Here is a 23,173-nt window from a genome sequence, read left to right on the forward strand (position 1 = left end):
CTTCCACAAACTGAGATCATCACTGGAGATATACTGTTCTTCCACAAACTGAGATCATCACTGGAGATATACTGTTCTTCCACAAACTGAGATCATCACTGGAGATATACTGTTCTTCCACAAACTGAGATCATCACTGGAGATATACTGTTCTTCCACAAACTGAGATCATCACTGGAGATATACTGTTCTTCCACAAACTGAGATCATCACTGGAGATATACTGTTCTTCCACAAACTGAGATCATCACTGGAGATATACTGTTCTTCCACAAACTGAGATCATCACTGGAGATATACTGTTCTTCCACAAACTGAGATCATCACTGGAGATACTGTTCTTCCACAAACTGAGATCATCACTGGAGATACTGTTCTTCCACAAACTGAGATCATCACTGGAGATATACTGTTCTTCCACAAACTGAGATCATCACTGGAGATATACTGTTCTTCCACAAACTGAGATCACTGGAGATACTGTTCTTCCACAAACATCACTGGAGATATACTGTTCTTCCACAAACTGAGATCATCACTGGAGATATACTGTTCTTCCACAAACTGAGATCATCACTGGAGATATACTGTTCTTCCACAAACTGAGATCATCACTGGAGATACTGTTCTTCCACAAACTGAGATCATCACTGGAGATATACTGTTCTTCCACAAACTGAGATCATCACTGGAGATATACTGTTCTTCCACAAACTGAGATCATCACTGGAGATACTGTTCTTCCACAAACTGAGATCATCACTGGAGATATACTGTTCTTCCACAAACTGAGATCATCACTGGAGATATACTGTTCTTCCACAAACTGAGATCATCACTGGAGATATACTGTTCTTCCACAAACTGAGATCATCACTGGAGATACTGTTCTTCCACAAACTGAGATCATCACTGGAGATATACTGTTCTTCCACATTCTAAAACTTAAAATGGCAATAAAAAAAGTATTATTTGAAATAACAAAAAAATATAAATTGTTGTTGGAAGATATGAGTATGGTGAATTATTTGTCAACCATAAAACACCTAATGTGGTACACACAATTAATAATATAAAAATAACTGATTATCTTAAAATGGAAAAAATGTCACATATGGTTCTTTGTCTGTAGGATTCAATTGTTGACCAGCATGCAGAGCCCCCTGGACAGATGATGAATTAAACAATTGTTGACCAGCATGCAGAGCCCCCTGGACAGATGATGAATTAAACAATTGTTGACCAGCATGCAGAGCCCCCTGGACAGATGATGAATTAAACAATTGTTGGCCAGCATGCAGAGCCCCCTGGACAGATGATGAATTAAACAATTGTTGACCAGCATGCAGAGCCCCCTGGACGGATGATGAATTAGGTCAAGTGGACAAACTGAGTAGTGAAATGACAACATTGAACAGTGAACCATCATATTAGTGTATTGCAGATTTAATAACGAAAGACAAGGATTGCCCCCAGCTGTGCTCTGGACACTATACGTGAACTTATTGCCCTCCATCTATCTTCAGAGCTCGTGCTGCTAGGTGACCTAAACTGGAACATGCTTAACACCCCAGCCATCCTACAATCTAAGTTTAATGCCCTCAATCTCACACAAATTAGCAATGAACCTACCAGGTACCACCCCAAAGCCGTAAACACGGGCACCCTGATAGATATCATCCTAACCAACTTGCCCTCTAAATACACCTCTGTTTTCAACCAAGATCTCAGCGATCACTGCCTCATTGCCTGCTTCTACACCTGCATTGCTTGCTGTTTGGGGTTTTAGGCTGGGATTCTGTACAGCACTTTGAGATATAAGCTGATGTACGAAGGGCTATATAAATACATTTGATTTGATTGTCTGCATCCGTAATGTGTCAGCGGTCAAGCAACCTCCACTCATCTCTGTCAAACGCTCCCTGAAACACTTCAGCGAGCAGGCCTTTCTAATCGACCTGGCCCGGGTATCCTGGAAGGATATTGACCTCATCCCGTCAGTAGAGGATGCCTGGTTATTTAAAAAAAATTGCCTTCCTCACCATCTTAAATAAGCATGCCCCATTCAAAAAATGTAAAACCAGGAACAGATTTGGCCCTTGGTTCTCTCCAGACCTGACTGCCCTTAACCAACACAAAAACATCCTATGGCGTTCTGCATTAGCTTCGAACAGCCCTGTGATATGCAACTTTTCAGGGAAGTTAGAAACCAATATACACAGGCAGTTAGAAAAGCTAAGGCTAGCTTTTTCAAGCAGAATTTTGCTTCCTGCAACACAAACTCAAAACAGTTCTGGGACACTGTAAAGTCCACAGAGAATAAGATCACCTCCTCCCAGCTGCCCACTGCACTGAGGATAGGGAACTCTGTCACCACTGATAAATCCACTATAATTGAGAATTTCAATAAGCATTTTTCTACGGCTGGTCATGCTTTCCACCTGGCCACCCCTACCCCGGTCAACTGCACTGTACCCCCCACAGCAACTCGCCCAAGTCTTCCCCATTTCACCTTCTCCCAAATCCAGTCAGCTGATGTTCTGAAAGAGCTGCAAAATCTGGACCCCTTCTTTCTAAAATGATCAGCCGAAATTGTTGCAACCCCTATTACTAGCCTGTTCAACCTCTCTTTCGTGTCGTCTGTGATTCCCAAAGATTGGAAAACAGCTGCGGTCATCCCCCTCTTCAAAGGGGGGGACACTCTTGATCCAAACTGCTACAGACCTATATCTATCCTACCCTGCCTTTGTAAGGTCTTCGAAAGCCAAGGCAACAAACAGATTACCGACCATTTCAAATCCCACCGCACCTTCTCCGCTATGCAGTCTGGTTTCAGAGCTGGTCAGGGGTGCACTATAGCCACGCTCAAGGTCCTAAATGATATCTTAACCACCATCGATAAGAAACAATACTGTGCAGCCGTATTCATTGACCTGGCCAAGGCTTTCGACTCTGTCAATCACCACATCCTCATCAGCAGACTCGATAGCCTTGGTTTCTCAAATGATTGCCTCGCCTGGTTCACCAACTACTTCTCTGATAGAGTTCAGTGTGTCAAATCTTGAGGGCCTGTTGTCCGGGCCTCTGGCAGTCTCTATGGAGGTGCCACAGGGTTCAATTCTCAGGCTGACTCTTTTCTCTGAATACATCAATGATGTCGCTCTTGCTGCTGGTGAGTCTCTGATCTACCTCTACGCAGACGACACCATTCTGTATACTTCTGGCCCTTCTTTGGACACTGTGTTAACAACCCTCCAGACGAGCTTCAATGCCATACAATTCTCCTTCCGTGGCCTCCAACTGCTCTTAAATACAAGTAACACCAAATGCATGCTCTTCAACCCATTGCTGCCTGCACCTGCCCGCCTAGCATCACTACTCTGGACGGTTCTGACTTAGAATATGCGGACAACTACAAATACCTAGGTGTCTGGTTAGCCTGTAAACTCTCCTTCCAGACTCACATCAAACATCTCCAATCCAAAGTTAAATCTGGAATTGGCTTCCTATTTCGCAACAAAGCACGCTTCACTCATGCTGCCAAACATACCCTCGTAAAACTGACCATCCTACAGATCCTCCACTTCGGCGATGTCATTTACTAAACAGCCTCCAATACCCTACTCAATAAATTGGATGCAGTCTATCACAGTGCCATCCATTTTGTCACCAAAACCCCATATACTACCCACCACTGTGACCTGTACGCTCTCGTTGGCTGGCCCTCGCTTCATACTCGTCGCCAAACCCACTGGCTCCAAGTCATCTACAAGACCCTGAAAGTCCCCCGTTATCTCAGCTCGCTGGTCTCCATAGCAGCACCCACCTGAAGCACGTGCTCCAGCAGGTATGTCTCTCTGGTCAGCCCCAAAACCAATTCTTCCTTTGGCCACCTCTCCTTCCAGTTAGTTCTCTGCTGCCAATGACTGGAATGAACTACAAAAATCTCTGAAACTGGAAACACTTATCTCCCTCACTAGCTTTAAGCACCAGCTGTCAGAGCAGCTCACAGATTACTGCACCTGTACATAGCCCATCTATAATTTAGCCCAAACAACTACCTCTTCCCCCTACTATATTTATTTTGCTCCTTTGCACCCCATTATTTTTTATTTTGCACATTCTTCCACTGCAAATCTACCATTCCAGCTATATTGTATTTACTTCACCACCATGGCCTTGTTTTGCCTTTACCTCCCTCATCTCACCTCATTTGCTCACATCGTATATAGACTTATTTTTGAGTTTGAGTTTATTTTATTTTATACAGGGACAGTGCACATTATTCAACGTTTCAGTAAAAGTGACGGTTTTAGCCAGCCGGCTAATTTTCAGCCGCAGTCCCTGGGCAGGTTATTAAAAACAATTACAATATAGACAATCATTGAGCATTGAGCCCACGCAGAGCAAAATAGGACAAGCAAGACATAGCATACAGACAGAGCAACATAGAACAAAAAGCAGCAAGACAAAATTCATAAAAGCAACAAAGTGTTTCCACACCTCACAAGCTACAGACAACATGGAAAGCGGCAACACACAGCTAGGGATTGTGATCACAAATCTGATTGACCTTTAGCCATGTCTTCATGCATTTTGTGAAGGTTGATAGGTAGTGCAGTTATGTGTGTCTGATGGCAGTGTATTCCAGACATGGGAAGCTCTCACAGAGAAAGCGGATTTACTAAAGGTGCTTTTCCTTAAGGGAACTATACAGTCACCTCTCATGGCAGACCTTGTGGATCTGCTGCCATATGTTTGGGTTTTCTGTTTAACAAAAATACTGAGTGGAGGGGGAGCCAGGCCATTTAGGATCTTGAATACAAGACATGCATCGGTGTATTGCACAAGATTCTTCCAACACAGGAGCTCATGCTTTCTGAGGATGTAACAGTGATGATGGCTATTGGGCTTCCTATCAAGCACTTTGAGAGCCTGTTTGTAGACAGACTGAATGGGTTTTAATGTTGTACAGCAAGCTTGGGCCCAACTAGTCAAGCAGTATGCTAACTGGGGAGTATCATAGATTTGAAGTACAGTTTTGCTACCTCTGTAGTCAAACAATTTCGTATAAATCGGAAACTAGCTAGGTTGAATTTGATTATCTGAATGACCTTTTTCACATGCTTTTTAAAAGAGAGGTTGGAATCAAGTATGATGCCAAGGTACTTAAAATCAGATACCACCTGGAGCTTCTCCCCTGACACATAGACATCTGGTTCAGTAGCATCTGTTGTATTGTTGACTGTATGTTTGATTATTCCATGTGTTACCCTATGTTGTTGTATGTGTCGAACTGCTTTGCTTTATCTTGGCCAGGTAGCAGTTGTAAATGAGAACTTGAACTCAACTTGCCTACCTGGTTAAATAAAGGTTAAATAAAAAAATTGCTGTTTTGAATTTGGTCAGGTTTGTGTGGAAGAGACGGCAATTTTTTTGTTATCCATCAATAATGATAAGGTATAGACAACCTAGATGAGAAACTATAGAGAATGGTAGCAGACTGTATTACCACCAGGTATAGACAACCTAGATGAGAAACTATAGAGAATGGTAGCAGACTGTATTACCACCAGGTATAGACAACCTAGATGAGAAACTATAGAGAACGGTAGCAGACTGTATTGTCACATCTTTAACCAAAGCCTAAAAGGCCTGTGTCCACAGGTGTGGAAGGAACCTAAAGTAACTCCACTACCTAAAAACAGTAAACCCCTTTTCTGGCTCAATCAGTTTGCTGCCTGTTCTTAGTAAACTGATGGAGAGAATGATGTTATGAATATATACACAATGCAATTTTTCAGAGAACAAGTTAACTACTGACTTTCAGCAGGGAAGGGCACTCAACTTGTACTGCACTGACACAGATGACTGATGATTGGCTAAAATAAATGGCTAATAAGATAATTGGAGCTGTATTGTTAGATTTCAGTGCAGCCTTTGATATTATTGATCATAAATTTGTAATTTAAAAAACAAACTTGTTATGGCTTTACATCACCTGCCATCGCATTGTTGAGTTACTTATGTTACTTACGTAGCTAAAATGACTATGTATGCTGATGATTGCACACTCTACACATCAGCACCTACAGCCAGTGACCTCACTGAAACTCTTAGCAAGGAGAATGGATAATAAACTGGCCTTAAATACATCTAACTGTCAACTGCGTTTATTTTCAGCAAACTTAACATTTGTAAATATTTGTATGAACATAAGGTTCAATAACTGAGACAAACTGAACAAGTTCCACAGACATGTGACTAACAGAAATGGAGTAATGTGTCCTTGAACAACGGGGGGGGGTCATAATCTAAAGTCAGTCAGCATCTGGTGTGGCCACCAGCTGCATTAAGTACTGCAGTGCATCTTCTCCTCATGGACTGCACCAGATTTGCCAGTTCTTGCTGTGAGATGTAACCCCACTCTTCTACCAAGGGTCCTGCAAGTTCCCGGACATTTCTGGGGGGAATGGCCCTAACCCTTACCCTCCGATCCAACAGGTCCCAGATGTGCTCAATGGGATTGAGATCCGGGCTCTTCGCTGGCCATGGCAGAACACTGACATTCCTGTCTTGCAGGAAAGCACGCACAAAACGAGCAGTATGGCTTGCTGTCATGCTGGAGGGTCATGTCAGGATGAGCCTGCAGGAAGGGTACCACATGAGGAAGGAGGATGTCTTCCCTGTAATGCACAGCGTTGCGATTGCTTGCAATGACAACAAGCTCAGTCCGAAGATGCTGTGACACACCACCCCAGACCATGACGGACCCTCCACCTCCAAACCGCTCCCGCTCCAGAGTACAGGCCTCGGTGTAATGCTAATTCCTTTGACAATAAACACGAATCAGACCATCACCCCTGGTGAGACAAAACAGCGCATCGTCAGTGAAGAGCACTTTTTGCCAGTCCTGTCTGGTCCAGTGACAGTGGGTTTGTGCCCAAAGGCGACGTTGTTGCCAATGATGTCTGGTAAGGACCTGCCTTACAACAGGCCTACAAACCCTCAGTAGGCCAGCAGCGCCTCTTCAACCTCAGGAGGCTGAAGAAATTCAGCTTGTCACCAAAAGCACTCACAAACTTCTACAGATGCACAATCGAGAGCATCCTGTTGGGCTGTATCACCGCCTGGTACGGCAACTGCTCCACCCACAACCGTAAGGCTCTCCAGAGGGTAGTGAGGTCTGCACAACACATCACCGGGGGCAAACTACCTGCCCTCCAGGATACCTACACCACCCGATGTCACAGGAAGGCCATAAAGATCATCAAGGACAACAACCCCTCGAGCCACTGCCTGTTCACCCCGCTATCATCCAGAAGGCGAGGTCAGTACAGGTGCATCAAAGCAGGGACGGAGAGACTGAAAAACAGCTTCTATCTCAAGGCCATCAGACTGTTTAACAGCCACCACTAACATTGAGTGGCTGCTGCCAACATACTGACTCAACTCCAGCCACTTTAATAATGGAAATTGATGTAAAAATGTATCACTAGCCACTTTAAACAATGCCACTTAATATAATGTTTACATACCCTACATTACTCATCTCATATGTATATGTATATACTGTACTCTATATCATCTACTGCATCTTGCCATCTTTATGTAATACATGTATCACTAGCCACTTTAAACTATGCCACTTTATGTTTATATACCCTACATTACTCATCTCATATGTATATACTGTACTCTATACCATCTACTGCATCTTGCCTATGCCGTTCTGTACCATCTCTCATTCATGGGGTGGCAGGGTAGCCTAGTGGTTAGAGCGTTGGACTAGTAACCCGAAGGTTGCAAGTTCAAACCCCTGAGCTGATAAGGTACAAATCTGTTCTTCTGCCCCTGAACAGGCAGTTAACCCACTGTTCCTAGGCTGTCTTTGAAAATAAGAATTTGTTCTAAACTGACTTGCCTAGTTAAATAAAGGTAAAACAAAAAAATAGATCTTTATGTACATATTCTTTATCCCTTTACACTTGTGTGTATAAGGTAGTAGTTGTGAGATTACTTGTTGATTATTACTGCACTGTCGGAACAAGAAGCACAAGCACTTCGCTACACTCGCATTAACATCTGCTAACCATGTGTATGTGACGCATTAACATCTGCTGACCATGTGTATGTGACCATTAACATCTGCTAACCATGTGTATGTGACCATTAACATCTGCTAACCATGTGTATGTGACCATTAACATCTGCTAACCATGTGTATCTGACCATTAACATCTGCTGACCATGTGTATCTGACCATTAACATCTGCTAACCATGTGTATCTGACCATTAACATCTGCTAACCATGTGTATGTGACCAATAACATCTGCTAACCATGTGTATCTGACCATTAACATCTGCTAACCATGTGTATGTGACCATTAACATCTGCTAACCATGTGTATGTGACCATTAACATCTGCTAACCATGTGTATCTGACCATTAACATCTGCTAACCATGTGTATGTGACCAATAACATCTGCTAACCATGTGTATCTGACCATTAACATCTGCTAACCATGTGTATCTGACCATTAACATCTGCTAACCATGTGTATGTGACCAATAACATCTGCTAACCATGTGTATCTGACCATTAACATCTGCTAACCATGTGTATGTGACCATTAACATCTGCTAACCATGTGTATGTGACCATTAACATCTGCTAACCATGTGTATCTGACCATTAACATCTGCTAACCATGTGTATGTGACCAATAACATCTGCTAACCATGTGTATCTGACCATTAACATCTGCTAACCATGTGTATGTGACCATTAACATCTGCTAACCATGTGTATGTGACCATTAACATCTGCTAACCATGTGTATGTGACCAATAACATCTGCTAACCATGTGTATCTGACCATTAACATCTGCTAACCATGTGTATCTGACCATTAACATCTGCTAACCATGTGTATGTGACCAATAACATCTGCTAACCATGTGTATCTGACCATTAACATCTGCTAACCATGTGTATGTGACCATTAACATCTGCTAACCATGTGTATGTGACCATTAACATCTGCTAACCATGTGTATATGACCATTAACATCTGCTAACCATGTGTATCTGACCATTAACATCTGCTAACCATGTGTATGTGACCAATAACATCTGCTAACCATGTGTATCTGACCATTAACATCTGCTAACCATGTGTATGTGACCATTAACATCTGCTAACCATGTGTATGTGACCATTAACATCTGCTAACCATGTGTATGTGACCATTAACATCTGCTAACCATGTGTATCTAACCATTAACATCTGCTACTGTCCATCCTGTCTCCCTGTAGTGCTGTCTTAGGCGTCTCACAGTATGGACATCGCAATTTATTGTCTTGGCCACATCTGCAGTCCTCATGCCTCCTTGCAGCATGCCTAAGGCACATTCACGCAGATGAGCAGGGACCCTGGGCATCTTTCTTTTGGTGTATTTCAGAGTCAGTAGAAAGGCCTCTTTAGTGTCCTAAGTTTTCATAACTGTAACCTTAATTGCCTACCATCTGTAAGCTGTTAGTGTCTTAATGACTGTTCCACAGGTGCATGTTCATTAATTGTTTATGGTTCATTGAACAAGCATGGGAAACAGTGTTTAAACCCTTTACAATGAAGATCTGTGAAGTTATTTGGGTTTTGACAAATTATCTTTGAAAGACAGGGTCCTAAAAAAGGGATGTTTATTTTTTTGCTGAGTTTTTACCAACAGCATTGTATTTGGTTCAAAGCATTCTCTTAATTCAAGAAGCTGAACTTCTAGGAGTAACATTGGATGGTCAGTTATCAAGGCCAAGTCATATTGATTATGTTGTTGTGAAGATAGGGAGATGTGTCTGGTAAAAAAATATGTTCAGCATTTTTGATACAAAGATCCACTGTACTAGTTGTTCAGGCTTTGATCTTGTCCAATCTTGATTACTGTCCAGTAATATGGTCAGACATACAGTGGGGCAAAAAAGGATTTAGTCAGCCACCAATTGTGCAAGTTCTCCCACTTAAAAATATGAGAGGCCTGTCATTTTCATCATAGGTACACTTCAACTATGACAGACAAAATGGAGAAAAAAAATCCAGAATATCACATTGTAGGATTTTTAATGAATTTATTTGCAAATTATGGTGGAAAATAAGTATTTGGTCACCTACAAACAAGCAAGATTTCTGGCTCTCACAGACCTGTAACTTCTTCTTTAAGACGCTCCTCTGTCCTCCACTCGTTACCTGTATTATTGGCACCTGTTTGAACTTGTTATCAGTATAAAAGACATCTGTCCACAACCAGAAACAGTCACACTCCAAACTCCACTATGGCCAAGACCAAAGAGCTGTCAAAGAACACCAGAAACAAAATTGTAGACCTGCACCAGGCTGGGAAGACTGAATCTGCAATAGGTAAGCAGCTTGGTTTGAAGAAATCAACTGTGGGAGCAATTATTAGGAAATGGAAGACACACAAGACCACTGATAATCTCCCTCGATCTGGGGCTCCACGCAAGATCTCACCCCGTGGGGTCAAAATGATCACAAGAAAGGTGAGCAAAAATCCCAGAACCACACGAGGTGAATGACCTGCAGAGAGCTGGGACCAAAGTAACAAAGCCTACCATCAGTAACACAATACGCTGCCAGGGACTCAAATCCTACAGTGCCAGACGTGTCCCCCTGCTTAAGCCAGTACATGTCCAGGCCCGTTTGAAGTTTGCTAGAGAGCATTTGGATGATCCAGAAGAAGATTGTGAGAATGTCATATGGTCAGATCAAACCAAAATATAACTTTTGGTAAAAACTCAACTCGTCGTGTTTGGAGGACAAAGAATGCTGAGTTGCATCCAAAGAACACCATACCTACTGTGAAGCATGGGGGTGGAAACATTATGCTTTGGGGCTGTTTTTCTGCAAAGGGACCAGGACAACTGATCCGTGTAAAGGAAATAATGAATGGGGCCATGTATCGTGAGATTTTGAGTGAAAACCTCCTTCCATCAGCAAGGGCATTGAAGATGAAAATTGGCTGGGTCTTTCAGCATGACAATGATCCCAAACACACCGCACGGGCAATGAAGGAGTGGCTTCGTAAGAAGCATTTCAAGGTCCTGGAGTGGCCTAGCCAGTCTCCAGATCTCAACCCCATAGAAAATCTTTGGAGAGAGTTGAAAGTCCGTGTTGCCCAGCAACAGCCCCAAAACATCACTGCTGTAGAGGAGATCTGCATGGAGGAATGGGCCAAAATACCAGCAACAGTGTGTGGAAACCTTGTGAAGACTTACAGAAAACGTTTGACCTCGGTCATTGCCAACAAAGGGTATATAACAAAGTATTGAGATAAACTTTTGTTATTGACCAAATACTTATTTTCCACCATAATTTGCAAATAAATTCATAAAAAATCCTACAATGTGATTTTCTGGATTTTTTCCCTCATTTTGTCTGTCATAGTTGAAGTGTACCTATGATGAAAATTACAGGACTCTCATATTTTTAAGTGGGAGAACTTGCACAATTGGTGGCTGACTAAATACTCCCCCCCCCATTGTACCCCACCAGACACACAAAACATACCCACCAGACATACCCCACCAGACACACCCCACCAGATACACAGTACATACCCCACCAGACACACCCCACCAGACACACCGTACATACACCACCAGACACACCACCAGGCACACCGTACATACCCCACCAGACACACCGTACATACACCACCAGACACACCCCACCAGACACACCGTACATACCCCACCAGACACACCCCACCAGACATACCCCACCAGACACACCGTACATACACCACCAGACACACAGTACATACCCCACCAGACACACCCCACCAGACACACAGTACATACCCCACCAGACACACCAGACATACAGTACATACCCCACCAGACACACCCCACCAGACACACCGTACATACCCCACCAGACACACCCCACCAGACACACAGTACATACCCCACCAGACACACCCCACCAGACACACAGTATATACCCCACCAGACACACAGTACATACCCCACCAGACACACAGTACATACCCCACCAGACACCCCACCAGACACACAGTACATACCCCACCAGACACACAGTACATACCCCACCAGACACACAGTACATACCCCACCAGACACACAGTACATACCCTACCAGACACACAGTACATACCCTACCAGACACACAGTACATACCCTACCAGACACACAGTACATACCCCACCAGACACACAGTACATACCCCACCAGACACACAGTACATACCCCACTAGACACACAGTACATACCCCACCAGACACACAGTACATACCCCACCAGACACACAGTACATACCCCACCAGACACCCCACCAGACACACAGTACATACCCCACCAGACACACAGTACATACCCCACCAGACACACAGTACATACCCCACCAGACACACAGTACATACCCCACCAGACACACAGTACATACCCCACCAGACACACAGTACATACCCCACCAGACACACAGTACATACCCACCAGACACACAGTACATACCCTACCAGACACACAGTACACACCCCACCAGACACACAGTACATACCCCACCAGACACACAGTACATACCCCACCAGACACACAGTACATACCCCACCAGACACACAGTACATACCCCACCAGACACCCACTAGGGCATACCCTATCACTGTACCCCCAAAAAACTGATTTAACACGTTGCTCAGTTATGTATAGAGCCATGTCATCATGGAATGCTCTGCCACAAGAGGTTGCTATTGCAACAAGCAAGTTTAACTTAAAAAAAAATATTGTATCACTGCGCCTCTCCTCTCTCTAAAGATCTACTTTAACTGTATATAAGAATATGAATTTAATAGTGTGTAAGTAGTATTTTTGTTGTTGCTTCCTGGTGTCTTTCCTATAAATAACTCTTATTTTATTTATAGTTTTTATTTAGAATGTAATGTAATATCTTATGTTGTTCGTCTAAGTGTTTGGTACTTTGTCATGTATTTGTACGTTTTATGTGGACCCCAGGAAGAGTAGCGGCTGCATGTGCAGCAGCTAATGAGGATCCTCATGAAATAAACCCGCCAGTGTTTCGGTAAAAAGCTGAGGAATGGGCCTGGAGAAATGTAACCACTCTCAAATTCATAGAGCTATGGATGCAAGGAATGACCATCCATGATATCAAAATGATAGTTGTAGCCATGTTTTGAGGTTATACAATGTGTGTACATTTACATTGTTTACAAACATTGGAGTAAAACAAGCTCATATTTGGGGTTCTGACGGGGTACGACAGTTGATATAAAATCATATTTGGGGTTCTGACTGGGTACGACAGTTGAAACAAGCTCATATTTGGGGTTCTGATGGGGTACGACAGTTGAAACAAGCTCATATTTGGGGTTCTGACGGGGTACGACAGTTGATATAAGCTCATATTTGGGGTTCTGACGGGTACGACAGTTGATATAAGCTCATATTTGGGGTTCTGACGGGGTACGACAGTTGAAACAAGCTCATATTTGGGGTTCTGACGGGGTACGACAGTTGAAACAAGCTCATATTTGGGGTTCTGATGGGGTACGACAGTTGAAACAAGCTCATATTTGGGGTTCTGATGGGGTACGACAGTTGATATAAGCTCATATTTGGGGTTCTGACGGGGTACGACAGTTGATATAAGCTCATATTTGGGGTTCTGACGGGTACGACAGTTGAAACAAGCTCATATTTGGGGTTCTGACGGGGTACGACAGTTGAAACAAGCTCATATTTGGGGTTCTGATGGGGTACGACAGTTGAAACAAGCTCATATTTGGGGTTCTGACGGGGTACGACAGTTGATATAAAATCATATTTGGGGTTCTGATGGGGTACGACAGTTGATATAAAATCATATTTGGGGTTCTGATGGGGTACGACAGTTGATTTAAAATCATATTTGGGGTTCTGATGGGGTACGACAGTTGATATAAAATCATATTTGGGGTTCTGATGGGGTACGACAGTTGATTTAAAATCATATTTGGGGTTCTGATGGGGTACGACAGTTGATATAAAATCATATTTGGGGTTCTGATGGGGTACGACAGTTGAAATGAGGTCATGGGGAATTTCTAAGTTATGTTCTTGATCACTAGGTTTACATAAATCCTTTATACGTAAACAGAAACTAAGGATTCTAGCTTTAAGTGTGTGTGTGTGTCTAGCACTAGCAGCTGAAGTGAGTAACTCAATAGGCCAGTAGGCCAGTGAAACAGCAGAGAGAGAGTATCTAACCAGATTATGTGGGTGGTGTATCGTCTGGCCTGAGAGAGAGAGGCTGGAGAACAGATCTGAGTGGAAATCAATACAGATCATTTAGACACGCTAAGTGTGAACAGCCCTGCTAGTGCTAGCCCCAGGCTAGTGGTTGTAGACTGGTCCAGGGTTAACACGGTTTAATGTTGAAGTCATTTTGAAGCCACATTTTACAGTGTATTTCTGCCACCCCCATCCCTCTCCTACTGCCCTGCCCTGGCTGGTTCCCTGGAGCAGAGCCCAAACTGGTGTCACGCCCCAGCCCTACAGCCACACAACAGATGGCAGACACACAGGAGAGCAAGCAGGGACTGAAAGAGTGTATCCGCCCAAGTGTGTGTAAGTGAGACAGAGAGACACAGAGACCGAGAGAGCAACAGTGTGTTGTTACCAGCTTGTCGTGGTCCTCTCTTCCTCCTGAAGGCAGCCCCAGACTGCAGCGCCTCCATCAGGTCATCCATGATACCAGTCTCATCACCCTCTGGACACACATACAGATACACAATCAATATTACATACACAACCTTAGAAACCAGAGACATCCTATTCAATTACTGGAGGGGCTATGTCATAAACTCTCAACGTTCCAGAATGGGGTGAACATGCAGCCACATTGGTCAGGGAGAAATCCAAACCAGTCTAATTGGAATGAATGGCAGTAGAGGATTAATCCTGATTTGACTTATGCAGGAAAATAAGGCGTGTCATGTATCAGAAATGGTATAATAGAATTGTCAACCTAAAATATTGTCATATAATTATAAAAATAGTTGAAAGGTTTTTATTCTGTATAAATAGTCTAAAAATGTGTAAACAGACTACAGAAGTCTATATGTGTGTGCTATTATATGATACATTTACAACTTATCTAAGTCCTATCATCAACTGATTTCTGCCAGTGTACGGCTGCGATTAAACTGCATTGTTTCAATCGAATGTTGCCATTTTGGCATTTAATAAAAACAACATGGAATCATTCCTCTAAAACTGTCTGGCTAGCTAACAAACATACATTCTTCCTTCCAATTCAATATCTTATCACAGCACTGGCGAACCACCCCGGGTTGACCACCTCCCTGACCTTTATCCCATTAGAAGACGGTTCCTGGCCATTCTAGTATTCTATGGTTATAACAACAGAGTCAATACAAAACACACATCCACATTTAGTCTCTCTCTCTCATAATAGACAGAGGACAGATCAGTGGACACAGCACGCCCCCTGAGTTCTCTCTCTCACACACACACACACACACACACACACACACACACACACACACACACACACACACACAGACTTAGCGACATCACTAGTCACATGGACCCGGTGGCCCATTAGATACATTAACCTAGTTGGGCGCTGACCCAGTTTAGATACTGCCTAGGCTGCAGGCTACATACATCTAGCAGTACACACACCGTCTACACGTCTATTACACTGAGGCTCAATAAACTGCGATGTTCACCAGGAATGTGTGTGTGGGGAGGAGTCAGTGGTACTCAGGCAGATGGTTCTCATTATTATCACTGTGAACTGGCTGGGGTTAAAGGTTTAGTTCTTCCCCTCCCCCCTCATCCTGTCGCCCCTCCCCCAAACACACTAGTTTAATTGCACTGTAAACCTAGCGGCAGATGGCCCCTGGTCTCGCTTGTCACTTCAGAGAAAGTCTTGCGCGCGCACGCACGCACACACACACACACACACACACACACCACACACACACACACACACACACACACACACACACACACACACACACACACACACACACACACACACACACACACACACACACACACACGAGAGAGAGAGAGTGCAGTCCCACAACACAGCTCACATACACACCCAAGTGGCCGCGGCACACAACTGCACAGGCAGAAAACATGCAGTCATGTTTTATTTCTACCCAAAGGAGACTACGTCTGGCACCCATCCACTACCCACTTCCACAAATCACATGCCTGTGTTAAACCTAAACACATCCAGGAAGAATACACACACGCTCTGGAGGAAACTGCCTCTGGGTGGGTGTTAAACTGGGACCTGTTTTATAAAGCTTATTGACCAGGCTGCTAAAATGACAGCATCTAGACAGAGACAGTAGAGGGCTAATGGACTGTCCAGCATCATGATACGGAGCCATACAGGCGTTGGGAATGACTGTTTAATGAATAAGCCAGATTAAACAGGGAAGACTACTGGCCATGTCCTAGCATTTCTTAAAGGTTTCTACAACTGTTTTGCATTAAATCAATTTGAAGTGCTTGCTGATAGTTCATAAACAGACGTTTATTTAATTAACACAGCCATTAAAACAATCAATATGAGAGTGGGTATTGAGTGGTGGACTGTGGTCAAGGTCACTATGGAACACTCTACCCTGTTCCGATACACATGTCCGGGAGTTAAGGACATATGTTGTGTTGATAAGCTGTGTTAGTAATGTAACAGCATTAGAGACATAGCAGGAGATAAGCATGACAGAATAGACCCCCCTCCCCAAGCCTGGCATCATTATGTGCAGAACACACAGGTATTACTCTACCACACACAAACAACAGCCCCTCCTTCAGCAACAAGAGCTGATCTAGGAGGGCATCTCCATCCTCACTCAGTCATCCTACCCCCTTTCATCATTGTCTCCTGTGGATCCCTTTCTCCTCTGCAGGTCCATGCCCCCCCTGCTCTGAGGACCAAAACCGTCTAATCCTCCTGAGACATCTGCTGTTCTACAATCTCTTACACCCCACCCTCTCTCTCTCCCTCTCACACAGCCTGTAATGTAGAGCCACAGCACCCCTAGTGGTGGCTAACCCCCCTCTAAATACATAAAAACACCCCCTTTCATGCAGCACTGACACCTAGCTGCAGACCTGGGGAACTATGCAGACCTGGTGCTTGTGAGGAGTATGAACAGGTCTTAGATCAGACCACAGTACAGAACTGTGTGAAGGGTAAAAGAGAAAATGAGAGAAGCAGGGTTAGGGTCAGTGGGAAGATGATTGTTAGAGAAAGCACTATATAAAGACAGCCCTTGTCTAATAATAACCAACCAGTTTATTGGATCTATTCACAAACACACAGACTAGATGTGTATGTGCTTAAATAACCCTGAGCTCAAACCTGTATGTACATGTACCCCCCCCCACACACACCCCACACAGTCAACTATCTAAGCCCTTTCATGGTCAACTATGTAAGCCTTATCTAATGCATGAAAGACTCAACACACTCTCAAAGCTATGAATGGATGGATTGTGTGTGCATGTGTGTTTGCGCATACCCAAACACAGAGCTTTGAATGCATATTGTATTTCCTTCATACATAGTCCACAGTGGTTGACTTGAAATGTAACTACCTTTTTCCTCACACTACATGGACAAAGTGCTTAGATTGCAGGTAGATACAGTACATTATTGTCCATAAGACCTTCTAAAACCCCTTGAAGCTGCAATATATCACTTTTTGGGCGACCTGACCAAATTCACATAGAATTGTGAGTTATAGATCTGTCATTCTCATTGAAAGCAAGTCTAAGATCTGTTCTATGTATGCTATTTCTATACTTCCGGTGCTAAAGTTTGGTTTTTGCATATTTTACTTTGTTTTGGACACCAGCTTTTAACAGCTGAAAATATAATAGTTTTGGTTCCTGAAAATATATTTCACAGAGTTCAGATGGTACAATGATTCCCTACACTACACATTTGCTAGTTTTTTCACAAACTGAAATTACGGGGAATTATTAGAATTTTAGCAACCAAGAAATGGCATAAAGATTTCAGCATAGTGCACCTTTAAAAAGAAAGATGGGAAAGGATTGAAAGAAAGAGAGGTAGAAGGAAAATAGAGGGAGGAAAGAACAGGCAGCTGGAAAACCTCATCAGGAGAAAGGGACACAATGTGGGTGAAAGAGATGATGTGCACACACATACACACACACACACGACAGAGACACACAAACACACACACGACAGAGACACACACACAAACACGACAGAGACACACAAACACACATACACACACACACGACAGAGACACACAAACACACACACGACAGAGACACACACACAAACACGACAGAGACACACAAACACACACAACAGAGACACACACACACACGACAGAGACACACACACACGACAGACACACACACACACACACACACGACAGAGACACACACACACGACAGAGACACACACACACGACAGAGACACACACACACGACAGAGACACACACACACGACAGAGACATACACACGACAGAGACATACACACACACACGACAGAGGCACACACACACACACGACAGAGACACACACACACACACGACAGAGACACACACACACACGACAGAGAGACACACACACACGACAGAGAGACACACACACACGACAGAGACACACACACACACGGCAGAGACACACACACACGGCAGAGACACACACACACACGACAGAGACACACACACACACGACAGAGACACACACACACACACACGACAGAGACACACACACACACACACACGACAGAGACACACACACACACACACGACAGAGACACACACACGCAGAAAAACACACACGCAGAAAAACACACACAGACAGACACACACAGACAGTCACAGACACACACTCACTCACACACACACACACTGACACACACTCACTCACACACACACACACACACACACACACACGACAGAGACACACACACACAGAAAAAAAAAACACACACACACACACACACACACACACACACACACACACACACACTCACAGACAGACACTCACACACAAACACACTGACACACACACACACACACACTGACACACACACACACACTGACACACACTGACACACACACACTGACACACACACACACTGACACACACACACTGACACACACACACTGACACACACACTGACACACACACTGACACACACACTGACACACACACTGACACACACACTGACACACACACTGACACACAGCATTGTGGCAGAGAGGAATTGTGATGACTCGAATTGTGAAGTCCCAAGAGAGACAAACTGGAGCCAAAAAGAGGAGGAATGTTCAGAAAGTAGGTCAGAGAGAGGGAGAGGGTGTAGGAAACGAGCAACAATGATTTGTGGTCTGTTTGTACGTGTTTCAGCATGAGGCTGTGTGAGACTGTGTAAGACAGGATAAGATGGTTACTATCCCAGTCTTTTTTATTAATCTAATCTGACTCAGAGAGAGAAAACGTGTTTGTGGATTTAAATTCACTATTTCTTGTTCTTCTCGGATATAAATCCCTTGTTCCAACAATGACTGAATGAGTGGATGATACAGGCAGACTACTGCCTCCTCCATATCTATATCCTGTCTCTCTCCTTCACTCGCTCTTTTCTCAGGACTGCTGTGGATCACTGGAGACACACACACACACAGACACACACACACACACACACACAGATCTAGTAGCACAGTGGGCTCCGACTGCCCCCAACTGGTATCAAGGAGAAGTTCAGTTCCCAAAACAGCCTTCATCCACACCCACACTCTGACCCACTCCTCTCCCACAGGCACTCTGACCCACTCCTCTCCCACAGGCACTCTGACCCACTCCTCTCCCACAGGCACTCTGACCCACTCCTCTCCCACAGGCACTCTGACCCACTCCTCTCCCACAGGCACTCTGACCCACTCCTCTCCCACAGGCACTCTGACCTGCGTTGAGGTCCAGTTGTTGGCTTCTCTTCTGTTTCTCCTCCTTCTCTCTGTCAGCCTTCTCCTTGGCCAGCTTGGCTTTCCTGATCTTCTCCTCTGACTCCCTCCTCTTCACATTCTCCTTCACCGCTTGCTGAGGGGACATGGACAGAGACGTGTGTGTGTGTGTGTATATGAGAGTGCATGTGTGTGTGTGAGTGGATGTGTGTGTACAAGAAAGTGTGTGTGTGTGACTGAGAAACAATAGTTGGCCCTCTGCCAAGATAGCCAGCAAAACAAGAGCCAGCTAAACAAGATAACCAGCATCTGTAATAACACTACCTGGTACTAATACCAACTGATACTACCTGGTAATAACACTACCTGATACTACCTGGTAATAACACTACCTGGTACTAATACTAACTGATACTACCTGGTAATAACACTACCTGATAGTAATACTAACTGATACTACCTGGAAATAACACTACCTGATACTACCTGGAAATAACACTACCTGATACTATCTGATAATAACACTACCTGATACTAATAGTACCTGATACTACCTGGTAATAACACTACCTGGTACTAATACTAACTGATACTACCTGGTAATAACACTACCTGATAATAATACTAACTGATAGTACCTGGTAATAACACTACCTGATACTACCTGGTAATACCACTACCTGATAATAATACTAACGGAGAGTACCTGGTAATAACACTACCTGATACTAATACTAACTGATACTACCTGGCAATAACACTACCTGGTAATAATACTACCTGGTAATAACACTACCTGGTAATAACACTACCTGGTACTAATACTAACTGATACTACTTGGTAATAACACTACCTGATACTAATACTAACTGATACTACCTGGTAATAACACTACCTGATACTAATACTAACTGATAGTACCTAGTAATAACACTACGAAATACTAACTAATACTACCTAGTACTACCTGCTATGAACTGAACTACCTTGTACTCAACGGCTCAGACACGGGACGTATGTGGCAGAGTCTAAAGTCAATCACGGATTACAAAAAGAAAACCAGCCCCGTCGCGGACCAACTATACAACAACTTTGCTCGCTTTGAGGACAATACTGACATGGCCCGCTACTAAAACCTGCGGGCACTCCTTCACCGCAGCCAATGTGAGTAAAACATTTAAACATGTTAACCCTCGCAAGGCTGCCGGCCCAGATGGCATCCTTAGCCACATCCTCAGATCATGCGCAGACCAGCTGGCTGGTACTACCTGATACTAACTGATACCACCTGGTATTACCTGATACTGAATGATATACCTGGTACTAACACTAACTGATACAACAAACTGCCTGATAGTTTAGTATCAGGTAGTACCAGTTAGTATTAGTATCAGGTAGTACCAGGTACTAACTGGCACTACCTGATACTAATACTAACTGATACTACATGAACTACTTTGTACTCCCTGGCTCTAATACTACCTGACACATACGTACCAGCACCCCCTGTATATAGCCTCGCTATTGTTATTTACTGCTGCTCTTTAATTATTTGTTATTCTTAACTCTTACTTTTGGGGGGTATTATCTTAAAACTGCATTGTTGGTTAAGGGCTCGTAAGTAAGCATTTCACTGTAAGGTCTACCTGTTGTATTCGGCGCATGTGACAAATAACATTTGATTTACCTGGTACGAATACTACCTAATACTATATGAACTACCTGGTACTACCTGATACTAATAATAACTGATACTAACTGAATTACCTGGAACAAACTGATACAAAATTATTTACCTGGAACTACCTGATACTTATACTAACAGATACTAACAGATACTAAAAGACAATAACAGAACTACCTGGCAGTACCTAGTACTACATGGCACTAACTGATAAGGAATACCTGTAGACGGTACCTTCCCACTAACAGTCAATGTCATTTAGACAAACAGGTGAGGAGAACATGCGTTTATCATTAACTTGTGTGTAATGAGGTGGGAGCACATTCTATTTTCTGCCTTCAGGTTGCCAATGCTCAAACTCACCTGGAACATGTTCTTGAAGTTGTTGAGGTCACCGAAGAACTCTTCGACAGAAATCTTGCGAGGGTCGAACACAAAGTAGTTCCCCAGGTCGGAGTACTGCTTCTCCATGTTCTTATGCATCATGTCCAACTTCTCATGTTGCTCTTTAGCACTGGCCACAAAGCTGTGAGGTACAGTATTAAGGAGTACACAGCCTGGCAACACAGAGACACACACACCACCTCCAGTACAGACACACCACCTCCACCTCCAGTACAGACACACCACCTCCACCTCCAGTACAGACACACCAACTCCACCTCCAGTAGACACACCACCTCCACCTCCAGTAGACACACCACCTCCACCTCCAGTACAGACACACCACCTCCACCTCCAGCACACAGAGCTATACACACCACCAACACACAGAGCTATACACACCACCAAAACATAGAGCTATACACACCACCAACACACAGAGCTATACACACCACCAAAACACAGAGCTATACACACCACCAACACACAGAGCTATACACACATCAACACACAGAGCTATACACACATCACCAACACAGAGCTATACACACACATCACCAACACAGAGCTATACACACATCACCAACACAGAGCTATACACACACCTATACACACCACCACCAAAACACAGAGCTAAACACACCACCAACACACAGAGCTATACACACCACCAACACACAGAGCTATACACACCACCAACACACAGAGCTATACACACCACCAAAACACAGAGCTATACACACCACCAAAACACAGAGCTATACACACCACCAAAACACAGAGCTATACACAACACCAACACACAGAGCTATACACACCACCAACACCCATTACCAACACACAGAGCTATACACACTACCACCACAGAGTTATACACACACACCATCAAAACACAGAGCTATACACAGCACCAACACACAGAGCTACACACACCACCACCAACACACAGAGCTATACACAGCACCAACACACAGAGCTATACACACCACCAACACAGAGCTACACACACCACCAACACAGAGCTACACACCACCAACACACAGAGCTATACACACCACCACCAACACACA

At 43.8% G+C, this 23,173-nt stretch overlaps 1 protein-coding gene across 1 annotated transcript in view; it reads right to left on the reverse strand.

The window, feature by feature from the left end:
• LOC112256125 (protein diaphanous homolog 1) overlaps positions 1 to 23,173 on the reverse strand; it is a gene marked incomplete in the record, with an annotated part of 252,305 nt that overhangs the window by 32,644 nt on the left and 196,488 nt on the right. Inside the window, 3 exon segments of the mRNA XM_042325804.1 lie at positions 14,714 to 14,803; positions 20,038 to 20,170; positions 22,083 to 22,247. Coding sequence (XP_042181738.1) covers positions 14,714 to 14,803; positions 20,038 to 20,170; positions 22,083 to 22,247 — 388 coding nt within the window.

Source organism: Oncorhynchus tshawytscha, linkage group LG08 (genome assembly GCF_018296145.1).
Source record: "Oncorhynchus tshawytscha isolate Ot180627B linkage group LG08, Otsh_v2.0, whole genome shotgun sequence".
Lineage (NCBI taxonomy): Eukaryota > Metazoa > Chordata > Actinopteri > Salmoniformes > Salmonidae > Oncorhynchus > Oncorhynchus tshawytscha.